The following is a 27,137-nucleotide window of genomic DNA, read 5'->3' as shown; positions in this document are numbered from 1 at the left end:
ATTTTGAATAGAGAAGCGCATTGAATCATACAGTTGAAAGAGATGCCAAAGAGTCATTCAATTATTCAGGAATACTTTTTGTGAATATTTTCATGATTATTTTTGGGAATTTATTTTTGCAAATAATTTTGAAAATAATTTTGTGAATTTTTTTGTGTATATATTTTATGCAAAAAAATTGTATATATTTGATGAGAATATTTTTGCCAATGTTTTGTGAATATTAATTATTTTGTCAATATTTTTATGATTACTTTCATGAATATTTTTGCCAAATAATTTTGTGAATAGATCATTTTGACTATTTTCATTATTTTTGTGAATATTTTTATGATTATTTTGGGAATATTTCTGTGAATATTTTTTGCAAACATTGTAATTATTCTTGTGCATATTTTCACAAATATTTTTGTGATTATTTTTGTGTACTTTCAAGAATATTTTTCTGAATAGTTTTGAGAACATTTTTGTGAATTTTTTTGTGTATATATTTCATGCAAAAAAATTGTATATATTTTATGAGAATATTTTTGCCAATTTTTATAATTATTTTTGTGATTATTTTTGCTGAATAATTTTGTGAAGAGATTATTTTGAATATTTTCATGATTTTTGTGACTATTTTATGATTATTTTTGTGAATATTGTGATTATTTTGGGAATATTTCTGTGAATATTTTTTGCAAACATTGTAATTAATCTTGTGCATATTTTCGCGAATATTTTTGTGATTATTTTTGTGTACTTTCAAGAATATTTTTCTGAATAGTTTTGAGAACATTTTTGTGAATATTTTCATGATTATTTTTGGGCCCTCCCTCCCTCCTGGAGGTTTGGACTTCAACTCCCACAATTCCTAATACCCGGTAGGCTGCTAGGAATTATGGGAGTTGAAGTCCAAAACACCTGTAGGGAGGGAGGGCACAAGTTGGCCCATGCCTGGTATATAGGGTTCAAAGTTGGTGGCAGTCTGAGTCAAAGGCCTCACGGACCGATAGTTCCACTCAGTCTAATGCACTTTTGTCTGTTTATTTATTTATTTTATTTATTTACAGCATTTATATTCCGCTCTTCTCACCCCGCAGGGGACTCAGGGCGGATTACAGTGTACACATATATGGCAAACATTCAATGCCAATTTTTGACACACAAACATATACAGACATAGACAGAGGCTATTTAACTTTTTTTTCCTGGCTGCCAGGGGAGCTGTTGCTTTCCTCGTCCATCTGCGATGCTGATGAAGCACTTCCGCATTCCCCGCATGCTTACCCGCTGGAATGCTTTTGCTGGAGTCTTCTTTATGGCCTCATAAATCAGTTAATTTAGCCTCCCCACACTTTAAGGTGGTACCTAATTTTCCTACTTGACAGATGCAACTGTCTTTCGAGTTGCAAAGGTCGACAACAGGCTACACACAATTGGTTGGAAACCCACTCCAACCCGGACTGGCTTCGAACTCATGACCTTTTTGGTCAGAGTGATCTTAATGCAGCTGACACTCAGCCAGCTGCGTCACAATCTGAGAAGGGAATGGTCTCAAAGGGCGGCCTCCCTCACTCCCTCCCTTGTGGTTCTGCCTGTTCAACACCCCTTCCACCCGCAAGCCCATCTCTGCCCCCCAGACAAGGGGCAGCAGCACTCACCCAAGAGAAGGAATTTCCGGCTGTCCCCGTAGAGCTGCCGCAGGTTGACGCAGAACTCGTGCACAGACGCCCCGTTGCGATATTCGTGCAAAAGCATCGCAAACTGCTGGATCTCGTGAGAGGAGAGCTTTGTTCGTAACTAGGAGGAAGCAGAGACGGAAGTGAATCCCATCTGGATTGGGAGTGACTCCATCACCAAGAGGATAGTACTGGCCATCTGTCAGGGGTGATTTGAATGCAATATTCCTGCTTCTTGGCAGAATGGGGTTGGACTGGATGGCCCAGGAGGTCTCTTCCAACTCTCTGATTCTATGATTCCATGATTCTAAAAGGAAAACATAATGCCAATTTCTGTCCCCCCCCCCCCATGTTACACAAGGCTATCTTTGATCAACAATTTTTCAGTGTTTTAAGGTATTTTAATTGACTTGTAAGTTCAATTCTATGTTGATATTTCCATGTTGTGGATTTTTAAGGCATAAAATTACAAACACACATAAACATTCATTAAAAGACCGTTCCCGCAATATTCTTCCGTGCAAAACAACCTGTTAGGGCCAGAATTGCCCTGCAGCAACAGTTCCAATGGGCTCTGAAGAGATTGAAATAGATTTCAAAAGCCACTAAAACAGTGGTTCTCAACCTGGGGTCCCCAGGTGTTTTTGGCCTTCAACTCCCAGAAATCCTAACAGCTGGTAAACTGGCTGGGATTTCCCCAAAAACATCTGGGGACCCCAGGTTGAGAACCACTGCACTAAAGGGTTCTCCCCATCCCTACCGTCATCATGTAGTCTTGGAGCAGCTCGGTGGCGGTGGTGCTCAGCTCACTTTCGCTGGCCGTCTTGTTGTTGGGAGAAGGCAGGGCCGAGAAGGAGGAAGGAGAGTTGCCACCCGTCTCCAAGGATTCGGGGAAAGAACTGCAAAGGGAGGAGGAGAGGCCCAGAGGTCACCTTGGCAGGACCAAGGGTCAACCTGAAGAGCCAAAGTTTGCCCATGCCTGATATAGATATGAAACTTTTTATTTACGACACCTGGAATATTGTGTCCAATTCTGGGCACCACAATTGAAGAGAGATATTGACAAGCTGGAATGTGTCCAGAGGAAGAGGGCGACTAAAATGATCAAGGGTCTGGAGAACAAGCCCTATGAGGAGCGGCTTAGGGAACTGGGCATGTTTAGCCTTCAGAAGAGAAGGCTGAGAGGAGACAGGATGAGGACCATGTATAAATATGTGAAGGGAAGTCACAAGGAAGTCACGGGGAGGCCCTGCTCTCGATCCCGCCTGCTTCTCAAGCACGTCTGGCGGGGACGAGAGATAGGGCCTTCTCGGTGGTGGCTCCTCGGCTGTGGAACGCCCTTCCTACCGACATTAGACTAGCACCATTTCTAATGATATTCCGCAAAAAAAGTGAAGACCTGGCTGTTCGAGCAGGTGTTCGAATAATGAGTGCAATGATTGGTTAATGAACACTGGAATGGATCATTGGATGACGAATCTGGATCATGTTCTGATGATGAGACGATAGTGAATGGCTATTGTAGTAATTGTTAATTGATTATTGTTTATTAATTGTGCAATTGTATTAAGTTGATAACTGCTTTTATACTGTAACATTGGATTCTGCTGTCTCTTGTTGTGAACTGCTGTGAGTTGCCTTTGGGCTGAGAACAGCGGTATATAAGTAAGGTAAATAAATAAATAATAAATAAGGAGGAGGGAGTGAATTTGTTTTCTGCTGCCCTGGAGACTAGGACGCAATGGAGCCATGGCTTCAAGCTACAGGAAAGGAGATTCCATCTGAACATTAGGAAGAACTTCCTAATTGGATTGAATACATTTGGAGGGCGTGTATTCCAGAGGGAAAAGCGTTGAGAGGTGCAATGGTGTCATATTGTGCACCTTCTCGCCAAAGGCGCAGCGGGAGATCCGGGTTTTAAGGTTCTTTTTGAACGTTTCTAGAGAAGGGGTTTTCCTGATCTCTCCGGGTAATGAGTTCCAAAGTCGGGGAGGCACAGAGAAGAAGGCTCTCTCCCTTGTGCCCACAAGACGAGCAGAGAACAATCCTAATTCCTTCATCAGTCTCAGGAGTTTCACTTTCCCCATCGTCAACCCTTGCTGTGGGAAAGAACTGAACTCCTGCCCCCTGATCCTGGTCTTCCTCATCTAACACAGGCACATCCTTGTTTTGCATCTGACTCTGAATCTCATCATTCCTATCAGAATCATTGACACCCTCACTCTGTGATGCCAGCTGAGTCACAACAAATGGCTTCAAACTGCAAGAAAGGAGATTCCACCTGAAGATGAGGAAGAACTTCCTGACTGTGAGAGCTGTTCAGCAGTGGAACTCTCTGCTCCAAAGTGTGGTGGAGGCTCTTTCTTTGGAGGCTTTGAAGCAGAGGCTGGATGGCCATCTGTCAGGGGTGCTTTGAATGCAATATTCCTGCTTCTTGGCAGAAAGGGGTTGGACTGGATGGCCCATGAGGTTTCTTCCAACTCTGTGATTCTATGATGTTTATATCCTGCCCTATGATGTTTATATCAAGCTGATACGGTCTATTCAATCCACTCTTCTGAATCAGAGCCCCAAGGAACCCCAGGAATGGGGCTAAAACCCAAGACACCAAGAGTGTTTTGTTGTTGTTGTTGGGCTACATAATCAAATCCCCAAAAGTAAACTCTGCAAATAGGGAGGGACGACTGTCCTGTGGATCCATTAATCTAGTGTGCAGAGACCAACACAACAATGTTCCCGCCACCCACGAGTCTTCAGTGCTTTTAGCCTACTCACAAAGTGCTTGCTTCTGTTTCATAGGAATCTTTAATGTCCACTTTTGTCGAAGAGTCATCTGCAAGGGAACGTGGGAGAGGAGAGCAGTCACAGATGGCTACTTTGGAAGCATGGGAAGTTCAGACAGCTTTGGCCCTCCTCCAAGTACTACGGACTTCAACTCCCACCATTCCTAACAGCCTCAGGCCCTTTCCTTTTCCCATTCAGCCACTTAAGCAGTTCAGGTCAGCAGTTCAGCCGGCACAAAGGTTTAACCAAGGTTTAACTCAAACTGTGGTCCTCCAGCTGTCTGGGCCTCCCAGGAGCCCTAACGAGCTTGTTCAATTGTCAAGGATTCTGGGAGTTGAAGGGCCAAACAGCTGGACACCCGCAGTTGGGAGTTTCACCCACACGGCTGTCTCATACTGAGGCCTACCTCTCAATCAGGCATATTAACAATGAGGCCTATGTCTCCTTGGGGGTGGCTCCTCTCACACTTAAGTTACACAGGAGCTTAACACAGTTGCTTTTTTCACACAGCGGCCTTTATACACTGGAGCTTCACCCACAAGGCTGTCTCATACTGAGGCCTACCTCACAATCAGGCGTACTCACAATGAGGCCTACGTCTCCTTGGGGGTGGCTCCTCTCACACTGAAGTTACACAGGAGCTTAACACAGATGCTTTTAACACACAGCTGCCTTTATACACTGGAGCTTCACCCACAAGGCTGTCTCATACTGAGGCCTACCTCACAATAAGGCCTACGTCTCCTTGGGGGCGGCTCCTCTCACACTGAAGTTACACAGGAGCTTAACACAGTTGCTTTTTTCACACAGCGGCCTTTATACACTGGAGCTTCACCCACAAGGCTGTCTCATACTGAGGCCTACCTCACAATCAGGCGTACTCACAATGAGGCCTACGTCTCCTTGGGGGTGGCTCCTCTCACACTGAAGTTACACAGGAGCTTAACACAGATGCTTTTAACACACAGCTGCCTTTATACACTGGAGCTTCACCCACAAGGCTGTCTCATACTGAGGCCTACCTCACAATCAGGCGTACTCACAATGAGGCCTACGTCTCCTTGGGGGTGGCTCCTCTCACACTGAAGTTACACAGGAGCTTAACACAGATGCTTTTAACACACAGCTGCCTTTATACACTGGAGCTTCACCCACAAGGCTGTCTCATACTGAGGCCTACCTCACAATCAGACCTATTAACAATGAGGCCTGCTTCTTGGGGGCGGCTCCTCTCACACTGAAGTTACACAGGAGCTTAACACAGTTGCTTTTAACACACAGTGGCCTTTATACACTGGAGCTTCACCCACACAGCTGTCTCATATTGAGGCCTACCTCACAATCAGGCGTACTAACAATGAGGCCTACGTCTCCTTGGGGGCGGCTCCTCTCACACTGAAGTTACACAGGAGCTTAACACAGTTGCTTTTTACACACAGCGGCCTTTATACACTGGAGTTTCACTTCACTTCACTTTATTTCACCCACAAGGCTGTCTCATACTGAGGTCTACCTCACAATCACTTCACTTCACTTTATTTCACCCACAAGGCTGTCTCATACTGAGGCCTACCTCACAATCAGGCCTGCTAACAATGAAGCCTATTCTCCCACTGAGAGATCTCTCACACCAAGAGACTTCTCTCACACTGAGGTTTACCTCACACTCCTCAGAATGACACTAGCTTTGGCCCACTGACTCTTAACAGGCTTCGGCCTACTAAAACTCTTTCAGTGCTTGATTCACACTTTTGTAATCAGAAATACACAGTTAATTTTGAATATTTCTGACAAGAACCCCCAAGTCAGGAGAAAAGGGGTCTATTTGGACTGTCATTCCCAGAATCCCCCAGCCAGCACAAAGAGAAACCTTCCCCAAACCCAGGAGGATGGCAGGGAATGTCAGGTAGGAAGGAACCGGCAAAGCTACCTGTTGAGTCTTCTTTGCCTAAGAAGACCCTATGACATCCATGGATAGCATGTGATTTGGAAACATACACACAGAACTAGCCTTCGTAGTCCAAATAGGGTTTCCCAGCCTAGGATATTGTTTCTTTTCACCCGACAATCCCTTCCAAGAGCAGCATCTCTTACCACTGTGCAGAGACAGGTGCCGGGTTGGTGTGGAGGCCCCATCGAATATTGCTCTGTCGAGGAAGTCAATGGTGGACTCCGTGTAAACAATATGGAAGACTTGGCTGAGGAGGGAGCAGAGTTCCTCTGCGGAGCCCTAGAGATGGAGGGAGCAGGCGGAAGGAAGAGTCAAGGGCAGGGAGAGGGCTTCCTCAAGATGCACGCTCCCCAGTCCCAACCAGTTAAGACACTGGTCTCTTCTTCTGGCAGACAGCACAGGATAATAAAGACAAGAACAAATAGGCAGAGAGAGAGAGAGAGCTTTTATCCTACATCTGTGACTATATTGAACTCCCTAGATTCACACTGATGTGACATAAAGGGATGTGCAACAGCGATTAGAATGCGGAAGAATTGATGTTTTGTTTTGTAATTTGTACATATATGTGATTGAGGATGGCATTTGAATTTATTGAATGACTTACAGTAACAATAAAGTTATTCTATTCTATTCTATATTGGGAACTAGCTGTACCCGCCACGCGTTGCTGTGGCCAATATTCCCTCTCTCTTTCTCTTTTTTCTTTTTCTCCTTCCTTCCTTCCTTCCTTCCTTCCTTCCTTCCTTCCTTCCCTCCTTTCTTTCTTTCTTTCTCTCCTTCCTTCCCTCACTCTTTCCTTCCTTCCCTTTTTCCTCTCCTTTTTTCCTTCTCTACTACTTTCCTTCCTTCTGTCTTTCCTTCCTTCCCTCCCTTTTTCTTTCCCTTTTTTCCTCTCCTTTCTTCTTTCTCTTTCCTTCTCTTCCTCTTTCTTTCCTTCTTTCACTCCTTCCTTCGCTCCCTCTTTCCTTCCTTCCCTTATTTTCTTTCCTTCTCTCCTTCCTTCCTTCTCTACCTTTCCTTTCTCTCCCCTTTTTTCCTTCTCCTTTCTCTACCTCTTTCCTTCCTTCTCTTTCCTTCCTTCTTTCTTTCTCTCCCTCTTTCTCTATTTTTTTCTCCCCTTCCTTCCTTCTTTCTCTCTTTCCTTCTCTTCCTCTTTCTTTCCTTCTTTCGCTCCTTCCTTCGCTCCCTCTTGCCTTCCTTCCCTTATTTTCTTTCCTTCTCTCCTTCCTTCCTTCTCTTCCTCTTTCCTTTCTCCCCCCTTTTTTCCCTTCTCCTTTCTCTACCTCTTTCCTTCCTTCTTTCCTTCCTTCTTTCTTTCTCTCCCTCTTTCTCTTATTTTTTTCTCCCCTTCCTTCCTTCCCTCCCTTTTTCTTTCCCTTTTTTCCTCTCCTTTCTTCCTTCTCTACCTCTTTCCTTCCTTCCTTCTGTCTTTCCTTCCTTCTTTCTCTCTTTCCTTCTCTCCCGCTTTCTTTCCTTCTTTCCCTCCTTCCTTCGCTCCCTCTTTCCTTCCTTTCCTTCTCTCCTTCCTTCCTTCCCTCCCTTTTCCTTCCTTCCCTCCCTTTTCCTTCCCTTTTTTTCTGTATTGTCATTTAGTTTTTCATCATTTAGCTTTTGGGGGGGGGGGGGGGTTAAGTCCTTTCCACTGTTTTGGGGGAGATTTTATGAGTGATTGTCACTTGCTGGTCTGTTATTATTATTATTTATTATTTATTATTAAAAATTTAGGGGTGTAGTTACAGCCAGGTAGCTCTGCCTAATATTGACCTATGGGCACATTTTCAGACCCAAAACATCCCACTCAGCATGTGCTGGTGGGTAGATTCTAGGAACTGGTTGTTAAGATCTTCTGGAGGGGCCCTGCTCTCGGTCCCACCACCTTCGCAATCGCGTCTGGTGGGGACGAGGGACAGGGCCTTCTCGGTGGTGGCCCCCTCGGCTTTGGAACTCTCTCCTGATGGAGATCAGATCTGCCTCTTCCCTCCTGACTTTCAGAAAGCTGGTAAAATCTTGGTTTTGGGACATAGCATTCTCAGAATGATGATTGAGTCAATAACTGTTGACCACACGGGCAGATGATGATGATGAATTTGTGATTACCTTGACGACTTGGATTTATGTAATTATTTGATCTGTATTTAATGTATTGTAATGTATTAATGTACTATGATGTTATTATGTTTTAGCTGATTTGTATATGAATTTCCTGTTCTTAGCCGGCCTGAGTCCCTCTTCGGAGGTTGAGAAGACCGGGTTATCAAAGCTCTAAATCAATCAATAAATAAATACTGTGGCTGCATGGGGGGAGACAATATACGTTGCATGGCAAGATGCTTTGATGCAAACACATGAAGGCAGGCATGTTTGAAGGAAGCCCGACCGCCGAGGTCGGAGTGTCTCACCTTGCTCTCTGTGGCCAGGACCACCAGGCAGCAGGCCTCCACGGGGACCACCCCGCTCTCCGAGAGCGACCCGGTCGCCAGCCCCTTGGCGCTTTCGGCACAAAGGCTCTGGCTGGGGGAAATCCCGGGGTCCTGAGCTGAGAGAAACCAGAGGCCGTGAGTGGAACCAGGAAGCAAGGCAGAGGCTGCATCACCCCACCTTTGACCCAGTTGGGGAAAAGCTCAAACCAATGCAACTCAACTCCAAAAGCAGCCACACATATTGCGCTTTACAGCATGTACCATTTTCTCACATTTTTGGGACCCCCTTGGACAACTTTAAACAGAGATGCCTATTTTCCCAACAGGAAATAACCAAGAAATTGTTTGGGGTTTTTTGTACGTGTGTTTTTGTTTTTGCAAGAACAAGAAACAAAATAGAAAATGCTTTCTAGAAGGCGTGGAGGGTGTTTTCACCATGTATTCGGAAGAACTTGGGTCTAATGCAGGCATGGGCAAACTTTGGCTCTCCGGATGTTTTGGACTCCAACTCCCACAATTTCTGGCCTCAGGTCCATTCCTTTTTCCCCTCAGCAGCTTAAGCGGCTGAGGGGGAAAAGGAAAGGGCCTGAGGCCAGGAATTGTGGGAGTTGGGAGTCCAAAACATCCAGAGGGGCGGAGTTTGCCCATACCTGGTTTAATGGTATTTTAGAAAATAAAAAGATATACCCATATTTACTCAAGTCTAATGCGTCATCAAATCTAATGCGCACCTCCATTTCCAAAACCCTGAACCCCAAAAAAGTATTTTCTGATTAATGCAATGAGCAGCAGCAAAAGGTGCACACTTTGTAATATGCCCAATACAGTTGCTTTCTGGGTTGTTGTAGGTTTTTCGGGCTATATGGGCATGTTCTAGAAGCATTCTCTCCTGACGTTTCGCCTGCATTTATGGCAAGCATCCTCAGAGGTTGTGAGGTCTGTTGGAAGTAGGAAAATGGGGCTTATAGTTGCTTTCTGCTTAGCGTTCCTTCTTTAAAAACAATTGTGTTGGGACACCAAAGCTTTCAGCAATGGAAAAGAAAATCTTGGGGTGCATCTATGCTGCAGAAGGAATCCACATTAACTGCCTTGGTTCAAAAGCTATGGATTAATGGGGGCTGGACTTCTGCAAGACCTTGAGCCTTCTCTGCCAAAGAGTGTGGATACCTCATCAAACTACAAATCCCAGGAGTATATAGCATTGAGCACAGCTGGCTGGGAGTCAGCTGCATTAAGATCACTATTGACCAAAAGGTCATGAGTTCAAAGCCAGCCCAGGTCGGAGCGAGCTTCCGACCAATTTGTGTGGTTTGCTGTCGACCTTTGCAGCCCAAAAGACAGTTGTATCTGTCAAATAGGAAATTTAGGTACTGCTTATGTGAGGAGGCAATAAAAATCTCCAGCAAGCATACAAAGAATGAGGAAGAATTTCAACAGTGTCACAAATGGACGGTGAAGCGACAGCTCCCCTGGTGGCCAGAATACCCTCATTAAATAGCTGGAATGTTAAAGAGCGTCTGTGTGTCTGTCTATATATGTTGTGTGTCTATGGCATTGAATGTTTGCCATGTATATGTGCATTGTAATCCACTCTGAGTCACCTGCGGGGTGAGAAGGGCGGAATATCAATATTGCAAACAAACAAACAAACAAATAAATAATGATAATTAAATTACAGATGACGTCCCTCAAATAGAAGCTCCAGGTGCATCTCCTGAAGCATCTTCCCCCAAATATTACCCTATTAGAGAATGTAATGCACACCCTTATCTATCTATCTATCTATCTATCTATCTATCTATCTATCCATCCCTGTGTTGGAGTTCAGCCTGTGATTATGTCTAATGATCAGGATACTCTGGATGTTGGGAGTGACAATGAGGTTCATGTATCTAATGATGTTTCTAATGACGAGGTTGCTCTAGATGCAGAGAATGACAATGGGATTCCTGTTCAAAGTGACTTTTCTGATGAGAATGTTCCTGAAGGATTTGGGATGATGGAATGTTCCCTGGAAGAGGCCCTGAATTGCTACTAGAGAATTCCCAGAACTTTGAGCCTGAGAAAAGCTTGGCACCTGGCCCAGCTGCAGAAATTTATGAGCCAGTAGATAGAAGGCATATTTTCAGTCAGCACAGGCAAACAAACCAATCCCTCGGGCGTTCTGCCAGAGTGAGAGAGAGATTGATAACAGTCAAGGCTGAAACAAAATTCATTCCTGGCCACTTAGGATATTGGGTAGATTAGGGGATAAAAGTGCCAAGTACAGAATCTGTAGCCAGACGAAGCAACATTGGAATTGAGTCAAGACTTCTTCCCAGGTCCCTGGTAGCCTTGCATTGGATAGATTCATGTGCTAAGTGCCTTGTTTGATTCATGATTCAAGTTTTGGGGTTTTACCTTGGAAGTTTCAGTATTCGTTTTTCATGAACTCTGATGAACTAATTTCCTGGACTATTTGTTTCTACTTATCTTTTCACCTAATTGGATTTACCTATTTTTTTATGGATTGCTTTTTACTGCTACTGCTTTTAAAATATCTTCAATAAACTGCTTGCATTTCTACTCAGCTGTGTGGTGTTTAAAGTCAGAGGGCTTTCCTGGCCTGGAGTGCAACACCCTGGAGGGTGAGCATGAGGTCTTCTGCCTGCACTCTTCCCACCCCTCAACCCCCATTTCTCCAACTCTTTCGGAGAAGACACCCACTCCTGCTGGTTCGGGCCTACCTGTTTTCAAGACCACCAAGTGCAGGGAGTCGTCCCGGATGTAGGAGACTGAGGCGATGTCGTGGATGGGGACCCTGAGGATGATGTCTTCACCGTCGCGCCACACCAGCTTCACATTGTAAGCGGAGAGGCTGATCACGGCATCGTGCTCCTGGGTCAGCTGCCCTGGAAGCTGATGCGCCCGCTGAAGGGTCCCAAAAAAAGAGTAAGGGGGTTATTTGGGGGGTGAAGAGGAGGAGGAGAAGTCATGAACAGTCACAACTTCTCCAGAGGCAGAAAAACCTTTTTTTCCCCTGAGACAGGTAAAATTAGAAATCTGGGGAAGATTAAATTGTCTTTGTAGAGCAGTCATGGGAAACTCGAGTCCTCCAGGTGTTCTGGACTTCAACTCCCACCATTCCAGCTGTAAGGAATGGTGGGAATTGAAGTCCAAAACACCTGAAGGGCTGAAATTTGCCCACTGTATGAAATCCTATACTATCTATACTAACTCAGAAACCACTGGACAAATTGACACAAAATTAGGTCAGAGCCCTTGGACACATGGAAATAATGTTGTTGTTGTTGTAATATATATGAGGGTGGGTCAAAAAGTAATGCCCTCATTGCTCTAACTTTTATTTCCCTCTGAAAGACAATCTACATGGTTTCAGATTCAACAACTTGAATGACGTAAAAACAGCTTCAAAATCATGGGTCATGAAGCAAAACCCTGAATTTTTCCAAAATGGTTTTAATGCCTGGGTTAAACAATGACGCAAATGTGTACAAATTGATGGTGACTATGTTGAACGGTAGTTTTGTGTAGAGGACACTTCAGGCTAGGATCAGGAGCAAATTCTGCTATTATATGTTCATTCTTAACGTTTTTATTTAACAGGAGGCAAAACTTTTTGACCCATCTCGTGTATACACACACATATCACATGCTTATCTCTCAACTTAGAGATAAAATGGTTCACAGCATTAAAAGGACAATTTAAAATCCACCACATACAAACATTAAATAGAATATCAAACTGTTAAAACAGATTTAAACATGCATAAATTTAAATAACTTAAGATACTTGAAAATGTTAAAACAACAACAACAATAATATTTAATGTCATTTTGGGACAAAAACCTCCAGAAACCCCAGCCACCACCCATGTTTGAGAATTATATTTACCCTGCTAAAAATAACTTTTCCAAGCCTCTCCCAATCCCTACTGAGAATTTTTGGTGGAAAAGATGACGGATAAAGAACGCAGAGAAGGGATACATCTATATCATTTTGAATCCAGCTATTACCAGTGATATCTGCAATGGTCAGGTTCTCCTTTGGAAGAGGAATTCCTTTATTTTCATTCAAGATTATCTATCACAGGCATGGGTAAACTTTCTAATTTGGAGGCCACATGATAGCCCTCACTAGTAGGAGAAAGAGGGAAAGACGAAAGAGAAGGAAGGAAGGAGGGGAAAGGAAGGAAAGGGAAGGATAAAGGAAAAAGAGAAGGAAGGAAAACCAAGACAGAAGGAAAGAAGGAGAAAGAGGGAGAGAAGGAAGAAAAGATGAAAGGGTGGGAGGGAAGGATGGAAGGAGAAAGAGGGAGGGGAGGGAGGGAGGGAGGGAAGGAGTAATGAAGGAAGGAAAGACAAAAGGGAGGGAAGGAAGGAAGGAAGGAAGGAAGGAGGGAGAAATAGGGAGAAAGAAAAGAAAAGAAGGATGAAAGGGTGGAAGGGAAGCAGAAAGTGGGAGAGAAGGAAAGAGAGAAGGAAGGAAAGAAAAGGGGAAGGAAGGAAGGAAGGAAGGAAGGAAGGAAGGAAAAAGGGGGAAAGGGAAGGAAAGAAGGATGAAAGGGTGGAAGAGAAGGAGAAAGAGGGTGAGAAGAAAGAAGGAAAGAGAAAAGGAAGGAAGGATTTTTTTTGTCATGTCAGGAGCGACTTGAGAAACTGCAAGTTGCTTCTGGTGTGAGAGAATTGGCCGTCTGCAAGGACGTTGCCCAGGGGACGCCTGGATGATTTTTGATGTTTTTATCATCCTTTTGGGAGGCTTCTCTTATGTCCCCGCATGAGGAGCTGGAGCTGATAGAAGGAGCTCATCCGCCTCTCCCCGGATTCGAACCTGCGACCTGTTGGGTCTTCAGTTCTGCCGGCACAGGGGTTTAACCCACTGCGCCATCAGATGGCCCAAGGATGAAAGGGTGGAAGAGAAGGAGAAAGTGGAAAGGATAAAGGAAAGAGAGAAGGGAGGGAGGGAGGGAGGGAGGGAGGGAGGGAGGGAGGGAGGAGAAAGAGGGAGAAAGGAAAGGAAAGAAGAATGAAAGGGTGGAAGAAAAGGAGAAAGAGGGAGGAAAGGAGGAAGGAAAGAGAGAAGGAAGGGTGAAAGGGTGAAAGGGAATGAGGAAGGAAAGAGAGCAGGAAGGGAAGGGAAGGAAGGATAAAAGGGTGGAAGGGAAGAAGAAAAAGGGAGGGAAGGAGGAAAGAAAGAGAGAAGGAAGGAAGAATAGGATGGTGAGAGAGGAGGAGGGCCTGAGAAAAGACCCCAAGGGGCCACACCCAGCCCTGGGCCAGGGTTTGCCCATTCCTGATCTATCAAGTGGTTCCCTATTCCAGAACTCCAAGCCTAATTTGGAATAACTTGAATTCAGAGAGCTGTCACACACCTTTGCATTGTCTATTAAATGCAGGACTTCAGTTCGGCTGGAGGGATTCAGGTACCCTGGAACAGATGTCAACTGGCCTAAATACTGGAGAGAAACGGAAATGAAGGTTATGAGCATGTGAAGGTACCAGGTATCAGGCATGGGCAAACTTGGGCCCTTCTTCCAGGTGTTTTGGACTTCAACTCCCACCATTCCTAACAGCCTCAGGCCCCTTCCTTTTCCCCCTCAGCCGCCTACGCTGTTAGGAATTGTGGGAGTTGAAGTCCAAAACACATGGAGGGAGGACCCAAGTTTGCCCATGCCTGCACCCAGACTCTCCCCCATCTGTTGCATCCCAGACCAGGAAGACCTCTGTACTCAATCACCACACCAGTTCAGTAAAATCAGCAAGCAGTTTATTGAAGGATATATGTAAGCAAAGCAATAAAAATGGTAAAAACAGTATGGTCCAAAACAAGAGAGAATAGATAGTCCATGAATTTCAAGGTACAAAGGTTAAAACACAAGATCCAAGGATGCAAAATCCAGAAAAAGAAAGCATAGAGATTCAATACATAGAACGGGAACCTGGCAAATCATGAAACATGAAACCAGAAATCCACTTGGAAACAATACATTAATGAAACTCCAACATTGCCCAGACTGGTCTAAAATCCTTTTCCCAGCTATATAAATAAAAATGTAATGTTCATTTGTGGGATTAGCATAACTCAGAAACCACTGAACGAATTGACACGAAATTTTGACACAATACACCTAACAGTCCAACAAGTGTTCATCACCCCTAAAAATAGGGGGGGGGGGGGACAAAACAGCAGAACGGACTTAAAAACCCCAAAAATACACCACACACACACACACACACAAACTCATATACATATACACACATACATACTCATACTTATATATATACCCAAGCACACACAAATACACACACATACACACATATATACATATACACATGCACACATACATACACCCATATATAAACACAAATATGCATATAGACAAGCACACACATATACACAATATACATATACACATATACACACAAATATATACCCATATATACACATCTGCACACACACATATGCGCACACGCACACACAAACATATATACACAAACACACACAGATACAAAAATATATACAGACATATAAAGACATATATACACACACACAAAAAACACATATATACAGACTGGGCCACAGCAACGCGTGGCAGGGGATGGCTAGTCTCGTATAAAGCTTTTCCTGTCTCATGAAACAAAAGGAAAACCTTCTGTCTACTTTTACAACCAGATAACGACTTCTTTTCCCTCTTTTCTAATAAATAGACTGACCTTCGGTGAGCTTGGGAACGTTCTCTTAGTGTACAAAAGTCTTGCCTTCTATCTTCTATCTCATTAACGTCTGCACCTGACAATTCATCCTTAGAAGACAATTCCCGAGAAAAAGACTGCTGTGGGCCCCTTTCAGGAATGTGACCTTCCAAATCTACAGGAGAAGCACTCCATTTGTTTTCAAGCTGAGAAACCTTGGGCCTTTCAGTAAGATCAGGCCTTTGCACAAGGCCAGGACTTGAAAGCTCAGGACCAGGAAAACCATCATCCCCATTGACATCAGACACAACCACAGGCTGAACTACAACACTATCCCTATTTGCTCCCTATATAACAAGTGTGGATGTTCCTTCACTTCCCACAGGTTTACCTTCACTTCCTTTTCGATGTAGTCATTCAGGAGGATGTCGGGCTCCACCCGGTCCGGCAGGGAGAGCGGTACAGTATGGAGGGGCCTCCGTTCGGTCACCTTTTCCTGGGCCTTCTTATCTCGTCCCTTTTCGCCCTTCAGGAAGACACGCTTGAAAGGGGACACGATTCCAGGCTGCGGGAAAGAAGGAAGCGGAGTTACTACAGGGTCCTTTATGGCTACCTTATTTTAAGCTCCCGCAGTATGACCTCGGCTGCTCCAAAGCAAAGGACTGTGAAACACAAATAAGACACAATGTGCTTTTCACAGAAAGGGGGCACTTGTCCAACAGAGCACCGTGTCCCCACCTGCAATGAGGTTAATAACCATTGTATTAATTGCAGCCGCTTCGCCCGTGTTCTTTCTCTTTTTGGAAACACTCATTCTCCTTGTTCCTATAAATTTCCCCAAATGAATTGCTGGCCCTTTGCCAGGTGCAGGAGACCGATTCACTAAGGATGCATCTGCAGTATAGAATCAATGCATTCTGACACTACTTTAATTGCCCTGCCTCAATGTTATGGAATCAAGGGAGCTGTAGATTGGCACTCTTTGTCAGAGAAGGCTAAAGAGCTTGCAAAACTACAGTTCCCAGGATTCCATAAAATGTGGTTTCAAATCACATTAATTTCAAAGGGCAGATTCACGCCCCGAGAAGAATACAGATTGCAAGCTACTTGCCTTGAACCTCAACCCCACAAGCCCCAAACTGTAGGGATCCTGCATTTCTTGCAGACAACATCACCATAAATTATGGACATCCCCATGGGCTAGCGACTATTTCTCTGGAATCCAAGGAAAGCAAAGGCTAGTTACCATATATACTTGAGTATAAGCCAACCCAAATATAAACCGAGACACCTAATTTTAGCACAAAACACTGGGAGAACATATTGACTCGAGCATATGCCAAGGGTGGGAAATGCTGGAGCTACTGGTAAATTTCAAAATAAAAATAGATACCAATAAAATTACATTGAGGCATCAGTAGGTTAAATGTTTTTGAATATTTACATAAAACCATAATTTAAGATAAGACTGTCCAACTCTAATTAAACCATTATTCCAACAAATGAGCTTACATCTCCTTCCAATAATAATAAAGAGAGCAAAATAATAAATATAATAATAATAGAGTAAAATAAATGTGATAATAATAGAGTAACATAATAAATGTAATAAGAAAAATAGGATCTGGGGGTGGTGACGGCCGACAGGGAGCTCTGGCGGGGGATGGTCCATGAGGTCACGAAGAGTCAGAAACGACTGAACAAATGAACAACAACAAGCAAAAATAGAGTAAAATAAGAAATGTAATCAAATAATATTAGGGTAAAATAATGTAAATAGGAGCCCCAAGTGGTGCAACGAGTTAAACTGCTGAGTTGCTGAACTTACTGACCGAAAGGTCAGCGGTTCGAATCTGGGGAGCTAAGTTAGCTCCCAATGTTAGCCCCAGCTTCTGCCAAACATGCAAATGTGAGTAGATCGATAGGTACTGCTCCGGAGGGAAGGTAACAGCGTTCTATGCAGTCATGCCAGCCACATGACCTTGGAGGTGTCTATGAACAACGGCAGCTCTTCAGTTTAGAAATGTAAATGAGCATTACCACCCCCAGAGTTGGACACGACTAGACTTAATGGCAGGGGAAAACCTTTACCTTAATGTAAATTTATTAATAACAATAATAGAGTAAAATAATAAATGTAAAAATAAAAATAGAGTCAAATAATGAATTTAATAATAATAACAAATAGAGTAAAATAATAAATGTAATAATATTAATAATAAATAGAGTAAAATAATGAATATAATAAAATATATTAAGAGTAAAATAATGTAAATGTAATAATAGAGTAAAATAATAAATGTAACAACAACAACAACGAAAACAAAGTAAAATAATAAATAACCTTGACTTGAGCATAAGCTGAGGGGGGCTTTTTCAGCCTAAAAAAAGAGCTGAAAAACTCGGCTTATACTCGCGTATATACAGTATGTGGCTGTGAAAAGAACACAAAGATCCCCGCTCTAGCTCCCGGTCTTTCCAGTTTATGGTGCTTTGCATTCTCCAAACACCAGGCACTTCTTGTCCTTCCAACTTCTCCAAAGGACTCCTACGAATTACAGAAATAGACAAGCTTTCTGGACAGCCATTGACACAATCCGTAGCCAGGAGAAGCTTTGCAAATCAACACCAGCGCTTTGAACGCCATCCAAAGAAAGGACCAGTGGCCAATCCAACTGGCAAAGCTCAAGCACCGTGAGAGCAGAATGGCAATTCCATTCCATCATAACAGTTCGAAAACATATTGAGATACAACAAAAGGGAAAAATCCATACACCATAAGAAGACTGAATGTGAGAGCCAAAGAAATGGCCAAAGAAAATGCTGGGATATAAATCTATATAAGTAATAATGTCATGTTCTTTTGTGGGATTAACAGAACTCAAAAACCACTGGGGGAATTGACACCAAATTTGGACACAAGACACCTAATAACCCAATGTATGTCCTTCACTCAAAAAAATTGATTTTGTCATTTGGGAGTTGTAGTTGCTGGAATTTATAGTTCACCTACAAAGAGCATGGAATTGGACCAAACTTGGCACACAGTTCTCCCATGACCAACAGAAAATACTGGAAGGGTTTGGTGGGCAGTGTCCTTTGGTTTTGGAGTTGTATTTCAAACAATGATGGATCTGGACCAAACTCTACACGAATACTCAATATGCCCAAATGTGAACACTGGTAGAGTTTGGGGAAAATCGAATCTTGACATTTGGGAGTTTTAGTTGCTGGGATTTATAGTTCACCTACAATCAAAGAGCATTCTGAAGCCCATGAACGATATAATTGGGGCAAACTTCCCACACAGAACCCCCATTTGGGCCACAGCAACACATGGCAGGGGACAGCTAGTTCAATAAATAAAATAAATAGTACAACACACAAACGCCCTCAACTTAGCCAAGATAAGGAACTAGGCACCTGAACTCTTTACAATGCCTCCAAAGGAGCAATTATTTTGAGTGGAAAAGGGAAGGAGATGTTGAGTTGGAAGAGATGCTGCTCCAGGAATGGAAGGCCTTGCCCAGCTCCTACCTCATTGTCCATGGAGTGCCCAAGGCTTCTTTGGGGGGTGGATGTCATTACAAAAGATGGCCCCAGCTCCACTGAGATCTGCAGTTCTTCTCTGGACCCACGCTACTGATCAAGGGCGAGTTGCTGAAGGGCGGCTGCCATTTGCAAGGGCTGAGGCAGGCGTGGCGGTGTTTGCACTCTTGAGAAAGAGTGAGAACAGGATGCAGGAGACCACAACTTCCTCCTGCCCAGCAAGAGAGAACCCTTAAGCAAGAACGCAGTGACAAAAAAGAACCAGGAAGTCCCCGGAGGAGACAGTCCGCTCCTCTGACACAAGGCCCTCAAGGCACCAAGGTAGCTTTGGCAAGGAGCAACACAACTCCAAGTGTGTTTTGGATGCATCTGCCCTTGTTGTGGAGGAAGGGAAGAGGAGACATCGAGGTCTGGAAGCAGAAGAAAGGCCCTCCCTCCCTTTGTCCCAACTGGCACTGTCCTGGCCCCAAAGAGAGAGGAGGGAAGACGGGCACCGCTCCATCATGCCTGGCCCAGAAGCAGCTGAAAGACCAACTCTCCAACTGCCACTGCCCTGGCCTTGGAGGGAGAGAAGATTGTTTACGCATAACTCCATCATACCTAGTCAGAAGGAAGGTCCTCCCTTTGTCCCAACTGCCACTGTCCTGTTTTTAGTATTGGTTGCCACTTTGAGTCTCTGTTAAGCAAGAAAAATGGCTTATAAATAACGACGACAACAACAGTCCCAGAAGCAAATGAAAGGACTTTCCTCCATCATAACTCTCATCTGGTATCACCCATGAATTGAGGTGCTGGGTTTGGGCCTGCCACTTTTGGACTCTCGCTTGCTGGGGTGTTCCAGCGAGTGTCTCTGTAGATCTAAGAAAACTATGTCTTGATTTAAGTCGTTGACGTGCTGGCTGATACCCAAACAGGGGATGAGCTGGAGATGTCTCTGCCTTGGTCCTTTCACTATTGGCTGCTACTTCCCGGCAGATGTCAGGTGGTGCAATACCGGCTAAGCAGTGTAATTTCTCCAGTGGTGTGGGGCGCAGACACCCCGTGATAATGCGGCATGTCTCATTAAGAGCCACATCTACTGTTTTAGTGTGGTGAGATGTGTTCCACACGGGGCATGCATACTCAGCAGCAGAGTAGCATAGCGCAAGGGCAGATGTCTTCACTGTGTCTGGTTGTGATCTCCAGGTTGTGCCAGTCAGCTTTCGTATGATGTTGTTTCTAGCGCCCACTTTTTGTTTGATGTTCAGGCAGTGCTTCTTGTAGGTCAGAGCACGGTCCAAAGTGACTCCCAGGTATTTGGGTGTGTTGCAGTGCTCCAGTGGGATTCCTTCCCAGGTAATCCTCAGAGTAATCCTGCGCTCTGGCACCACGAGATGCAGAGCCAATCTTAAGAAATGGGGCTACAGGGTGGAATCCTCGGCATGCGAGTGCGGAGAAGAAAAAACCACTGACCACCTGCTGCAATGCACCCTGAGCCCTGCCACATGCACAAGGGAGGTCCTTCTTGCGGCAACACCAGAGGCACTCCAAGTGGCCAGATACTGGTCAAAGGACATTTAACCAAATACCAAATTTGCAAAATCTGTGTGTTTTCTTTCCTTTTTCTTTTTAATCTGTGTGTTTGTTTTGCTCTGTTAGTACAATGGTTGCTGATGACACGATAAATAAATCCATCATAACTGCCGCTGCCCTGGTCTCAAAGAGAAAAAAGGAAGACTCAGCTCCTTACTTAATTACTTAGGCAATCTCTCGATGTCCAAGTAGAATGGCCTTCCAAGGTCAGCGTTCTGGTGGGTCCGTAGGTGACTGTGGAGCCGTATTCCTAATTTGGTGCTATGTGTAAACTGTGTGAGTGTGCATACTATTTCCCCATCTCCATGTTAAGGAAGCTTTCGCAGAACCTCCAAAGTAACGGAGTTGTTTGAGGCCGGTCTCGTCCAGTTCTTATGCAACCCTCTCCAGAGATCCAACATTCCAGGAGTCGTCTTCCAGAGATTCCCGGCTGCCACATAAGCACCATGCTATCCTTGCAAACAGAGGAGGCCTGTGAAATAATTTCTGAGGGTGGGGTACAAGCAAACACACGGAGGAGGCCTTTTGAGTTTCAGCAGCCAAGGAGGTGATAAATCTGACCAGTCTAGAAAGTGCAAAGACGGGAGAGAAGTCAGAGGTGCCACTGCAAAGGAGAGGGGTGAGGCTTGTAAACACCTTCTGGGGCATAAGGTAGAAATGCTCAATGTTTCTATTTGTCCAGCCCCACAATCTGGAACACCTGGCACATCTTTCCTTATTGTCCACAGCAGTGCAACAGGGCACCCAAATATCTAAAAACTTCCCAAAAAGGCACCGAGAAATGATAAACATCTTTTGGACACAATTTCAAGAAGACACGTGTGAGCAAAGCTCTCCTCCAGCATTGCATTTCAAAGGAGTTCCCCGTCTTCCTATCAGCTTTCTTCACTGTCCAGGTTTCACAGCCATACTTAAAAATGGGAAATACCGCAAACGGCACAAACAATCCCTACTTCACTATTCAATTATCCCTCTTTACATGCTGGTGAACGTGATGCTCAAATCCATGTTACTACGCTCTGGAAGCAATTGACAGAAAGGCAATCTTATTTATTTATTTATTTCTGGTACTTCTACCCCGCCCTTCTCAACCCCCGGTGGGGGGACGGGGGGACTCAGGGCGGCTTACAAAAAGGCACGATTCGATGCCTACACAAGATATACATACATACAAAACAGCAGTTAAAACAATTAGCAAGTTAAAACAATCAGTACATAACACAATCAATAAAACTAATCTCATGTTCAGCCTTCAGAGTTCCATAATTCCATTCCGTTAAGTCAATTCCTGTCCATCTTCAAAGTCCTTTCTTTAGCTGCCAGAATGTCCAAATGCCTGGTCCCAAATCTAAGTTTTCATTTTTTTTCCTAAAGGAAAGGAGGGATGTCGCTGATCTAATTTCCCCGGGAAGTGAATTCCACAGGTGAGGGGACACCACTGAGAAGGCCCTGCTCCTTGTCCCCACCAATCTCACTTGTGATAGAGGCGGGGCCGAAAGCAGGGCCTCCCCAGAAGATCTTAGACTCCGAGGTGGGACGTAGAGGGAGATCCGTTCGGACAGATACGCATATAGGGTTTTGTAGGTCAAAACCAGCACTTGGAATTGTGCTTGGAATTGGATCGGCAGCCAGTGGAGCTGGCTTGTGCTTGGAATTGGATCGGCAGCCAGTGGTATGCTCCCTGTATGACGCTCCGGTGAGCAGTCTGGCTGCCTCCCGCTGGACTAGTTGGAGTTTCCGAACAGTCTTCAAAGGCAACCCCACGTAGAGTGCGTTGCAGTAATCTAATCGGGATGTAACAAGAGTGTGGACCACTGTGGCCAGATCCGACTTCCCAAGGTACGGGCGCAGCTGGCACACAAGTTTTAATTGTGCCAAAGCTCTCCCGGCCACCGCTGAGACCTGGGGTTCCAGGCTCAGCAATGAGTCCAAGATCACTCCCAAGCTGCGAACCTGCGTCTTCAGGGGGAGTGGAACCCCGGCTGTAACCCTATGCCCTTACCAATAGGACCTCTGTCTTGTCTGGATTCAATTTCAATTGGTTAGCTCTCATCCAGTCCAACACAGCAGCCAAGCACCGGTTCAAGGTCTGGACAGCCTCCTTGGTGACAGGTGAGAAGGACTGACAGATTTGGACATCATCTGCATAGAGATAACACCTCATTCCGAAACTCCGAATGATCTCCCCCAGCGGCTTCATGTAGATGTTAAATAACATCAGGGAAAGGATTGAACCCTGTGGGACTCCACACAACAACGGTTGTGGGGCCGAACAGGTGTCACCCAATAACACCTTCTGGGACCGTCTCTCAAGGAAGGATCCTCATCAATCAATCCTCATCTCCTTTCCATATACAGGAGAAATGTAACTTAGAATGGCATAATGCAATAAGGTGCTTTTAGTAACAGCAACGATGAAACCGTTAATGATTTCTTGCAAAAACAATGTCTTGAGTAATGGAAGAAAATTCCTTTCCACAATGGGAATGGCCAGCTTTGCTGCTTCCTCTCCAGACACAGGCCCGGTCTTGGCAATGGAAGAGACTCCCAGGGCAGCACAGAGGGCCTTCATGACATGTGCCATATTGCAAGGCCAGGATAATCTCTGCTCCGCTTTTCCATTAGCCTGATTTGGATGCTAATCCTCTTTTAAGGGCATTACAAACAAAGATTTTAGCAGGTATTTGCTGGCCTAAAGGCCCCTCTCTTACAACCTAATGTATTTAACTAAAGCACCACACTTCTTAGGAAAAGGATATGCCAATATTAATCTCACCAAGTTCTCCTCTGACCCAAGCATCACTATTTTATTTTATTTTATTTACAGCAATTCTCACCCTGAAGGAGACTCAGGGCAGATCACAGAACACAATAATAATAATAATAATAATAATAATAATAATTTATGTATACCTCACCACCATCTCGCCAATGGGACTCGGAGCAGCTTACATGAGGCCAAGCCCAACAACACATCAATAAAAACCACAAGCAATAAGCAAATAAAACAATACAATTAATATAACTCACATATAGACAATAACATGCAGAGATTAAAAAACCTATGGCCAGACCAGATGTAATTGTTAAACATTTAAAAAATAAACACTGGACATGAACAGAGTTAGGATGTATCTAGTAGGAGGGTTTTAAAATAAATAAAGAGAGATGGCTGATTAAAGTACTTCTGAGGACATTTTGCAGGGAATTGGTCAGAACAGGGCATTGTTTCCTTAATTCAGGGAAGGCACACTGGAACAGGGATTGTGGCACAGCTGGCTGAGTGTCATCTGCATTAAGATCACTCTGACCAAAAGGTCATGAGTTCGAAGCCAGCCTGGGTTGGAGTGGGTTTCCAACCAATTGTGTGTAGCCTGTTGTCGACCTTTGCAACCCAAAAGACAGTTGCATCTGTCAAGTAGGAAAATTAGGTACCACCTTAAAGTGTGGGGAGGCTAAATTAACTGATTTATGAGGCCATAAAAAAAGACTCCAGCGAGCACTCCAGCAAAAAGCATGCGGGGAACGCGGAAGTACTTCATCAGTGTCGCAGATGGACGATGAAAGCGACAGCTCCCCTGGCAGCCAGAAAAAGTTAAATAGCCTCTGTGTATGTCGGTATATGTTGTAAGTCAAACTTGGCATTGAATGTTTGCCATATATGTGTACACTGTAATCCGCCCTGAGTCCCCTGCGGGGTGAGAACGGTGGAATATAAATGCTGTAAATAAATAAATAAATACCACCAAGAACTTTCCACAATTTGTTATGATCCACACATTCAATGCCTATGCCTGGCCCAAATTTTCTGGTATGCTGTTTTCCTTTTGCATTGAAAAGAAGCATTCAGTGCGGTGCGCTTCTACCAACAGACAGGCATGGCCTCAGGCACCCTGAAAGTGGATGGCGAGCCTTCTCTCTGATGAACTGCATCTCATCTCAGTCTGGAAACCAAATCTGGTGAAAAGGACTAGAGTTCTGGGTTCATTTGGCTTGAAGAGAGATAGCAGAGAGGCCACATGTATGCATTGAGCCACCGAATTAGGCTGAAAAATGCAGTATAGAAATAAAGCAAATAAATAATAAATAAATATTTGCCTCCAAGTCCATTTATGGTGACCCTGGGAATTTCATAGGGTTTTCTTAGGCAAGGAAGACTTGATAGATGGTTTTGTCAGTTCCTTGCTCCAAAATAGTGCTTCCAGCTCCAAAATAGTGCTTGGCTCCAAAATAGTGCTTCCAGCGTCTTCACTGCCAGTCTACCATCCAAAGACTAAGCAGAATTGACCCTGATTAGGTTCTAAATCAGATGGAATGTGTTGCCTTTGGAGTATTTAGAGACGCTTTGAAATATCTGAAGGGATGTCATGTAGGAGATGAAGTAAGCTTTATTGCTCCAAAAACCAAGGGACCCAAAGTATGCCTGTACAGTCAGATCTGTATTACTTCAGGTAGAGATGGAGAGAACTTGAACCCAGGACCCCCACAAATACAGCAAATCCTCTGCTCCTTCCTCTCTACTCCTGGGAAGAAACTGTCTTATAAGGCTGGGAAAAGGCAGCCTAATTCTTCCTTTAAAAAAAGTTGTCAGTCTGAACTTTTAAAGGTCTTTTTCCTAAGACAATAAATACACCAAAGAAAAGGACGAGTAGAAGAGGGGGAGAGAATGCGATTGAATACCGTGGGTGTTTGTTTGCAAGTTTTTAAAAGCGATGTTCATGGGCTCTAGTTGCATTTCAATGCACAAAACCACAAGAAATAAAGTAAAATAGCAGCCAACCACAAGGACATCCTCACACTGACCATTCTGTACTGACCCAGCCTTCGAGGGCAAACAGTGAGGCCTGAGGCAAGGCCGTTTTATTTTTTAGAAAAATAAAGAAGCTTTCTCCACCCTTCAATGTGTTTACTTTGGAGAGAAAGAACCAAGCCTGAGAAGCTGGATTTGGAAGGAGAAGAAGAAAAGCCCGGAGTAATTCCTTGCTTGGAGAGCAGAACTGGGATGCCATTGATGATCAGACACAATTTCAGATCTTCCAAGGAACAGCAACGCATTCGTTGGGGAAGAAATCCATGCACCTGCCCTATGGAAGAAGTGGGTCATGCCCTCCAACAAGATTAAAAAGAAAGGGAAAAAAAAGACAGGGCCAGGCTTTAGCACAGCAGGTTAACCGCCAGCTGCAGTAAATCTTGCCAATCAAAAGGTTGACAGTTCGAGACCCGGGTTGGGGTGAGCACCTGATCTTTAGCCCAGCTTCTGCCTATCTACTTTTAACCTGTACCCTTCATTAGCCTGGCCCTGATTTTATTGTGTAATAGTGTAATATTTTGTTGTGTTATTGCTTATGTTTTAATTTACTTGCATCATTTTGTTTGTTGTTATGTTGAGGCCTTGGCCTTTGTAAGCCGCATCGAGTCCTTCGGGAGATGCTAGCGGGGTACAAATAAAGTTTAATACTACTACTACTACTAATAATAATATCTAGCAGTTTCAAAAACAGCAATATGAGTAGATAAATAGGGACTGCTTTAAAGTAGAGAGGTATTTAAGCTACCCATATGGAAATGCCAGAAAAATGCCGGCAATTTGATCAAGGAGGAAGTTTACAAACAAAGCTCTTCGGCAAGGAAAGTGGAGCAACAGCACCTCCCATGGCCAGAACCAAGCACAGCCTCCAAGATGCCAAAGATGGGAAAGCCTATATATACCTCTATCAATAATAATAATAATAATAATAATAATAATAATAATAATACCTTTATTTATACCCCGCCACCATCTCCCGGAGGACTCGGTGCGACTTACAAGAGGCCGAGCCCAAATACATCAATAAAACAACACAGCAATACAGACAATAAATAACTCATAAACAAAGCAATAAACAATAACAGTAACACCACGACGCATTAAAAACCTATGGCAGGGCCAAATGTAATACTTAAAAATTTAAAATACTGGACATGACAAGGTGACATATAACTAGGATGGGTATTTGGAGAGAAATGGAGCGAGCAGACAATCCTAGATCATTAGTAAAGTGCGATTAGGGACATGTTGCTTAGGGTTCCTTATTCTGGGAGGCACACTGGAACAACCACGTTTTCAGGCTCCTCTTAAAGACTGCCAGAGTTGGGGCATGTCTAATGTCCTTGGGGAGCGAGTTCCAGAGTCGAGGGGCCACCACCGAGAAGGCCCTATCCCCCGTCCCCACCAACCGCGCTTGCGATGGAGGTGGGATCATGAGCAGGGCCTCTCCAGATGAACGAAGAGATCATGTGGGTTCGTACACAGAGATGCGGTCACGCAGGTAGGCGGGTCCCAAATAGTTTAGGGCTTTGTAGGTAAGCATCTCTGTACAATTGTCTGTCTTGTCAGTGTACAATCAGCATTGAAAGTTTGCCATATATGTGTTCTGTGATCCACTCTTCGGGGTGAGAAGGGCGGAATATAAATACTGTAAGGAAATAAATAAAATAAATAAACAACAGCTTGTGTTCCTG

At 44.2% G+C, this 27,137-nt stretch overlaps 1 protein-coding gene across 1 annotated transcript in view; it reads right to left on the bottom strand.

The window, feature by feature from the left end:
* The window catches only part of CCM2 (CCM2 scaffold protein), a 52,470-nt gene that overhangs the window by 3,562 nt on the left and 21,771 nt on the right, over positions 1-27,137 (bottom strand). The window contains exons 2-9 of the mRNA XM_060782747.2: positions 15,907-16,080; positions 14,195-14,278; positions 11,549-11,732; positions 8,802-8,938; positions 6,543-6,678; positions 4,440-4,497; positions 2,425-2,563; positions 1,647-1,785 (exon numbers count right to left, since the gene is read on the bottom strand). Coding sequence (XP_060638730.2) covers positions 1,647-1,785; positions 2,425-2,563; positions 4,440-4,497; positions 6,543-6,678; positions 8,802-8,938; positions 11,549-11,732; positions 14,195-14,278; positions 15,907-16,080 — 1,051 coding nt within the window. The remainder of the gene's footprint in view (positions 1-1,646; positions 1,786-2,424; positions 2,564-4,439; positions 4,498-6,542; positions 6,679-8,801; positions 8,939-11,548; positions 11,733-14,194; positions 14,279-15,906; positions 16,081-27,137) is intronic.

This window comes from Anolis sagrei, chromosome 6 (assembly GCF_037176765.1).
Source record: "Anolis sagrei isolate rAnoSag1 chromosome 6, rAnoSag1.mat, whole genome shotgun sequence".
Classification (NCBI taxonomy): domain Eukaryota; kingdom Metazoa; phylum Chordata; class Lepidosauria; order Squamata; family Dactyloidae; genus Anolis; species Anolis sagrei.
The sequence above is the reverse complement of the archived record's forward strand: the minus strand, read 5'-3'. Positions and strand labels throughout refer to the sequence as shown.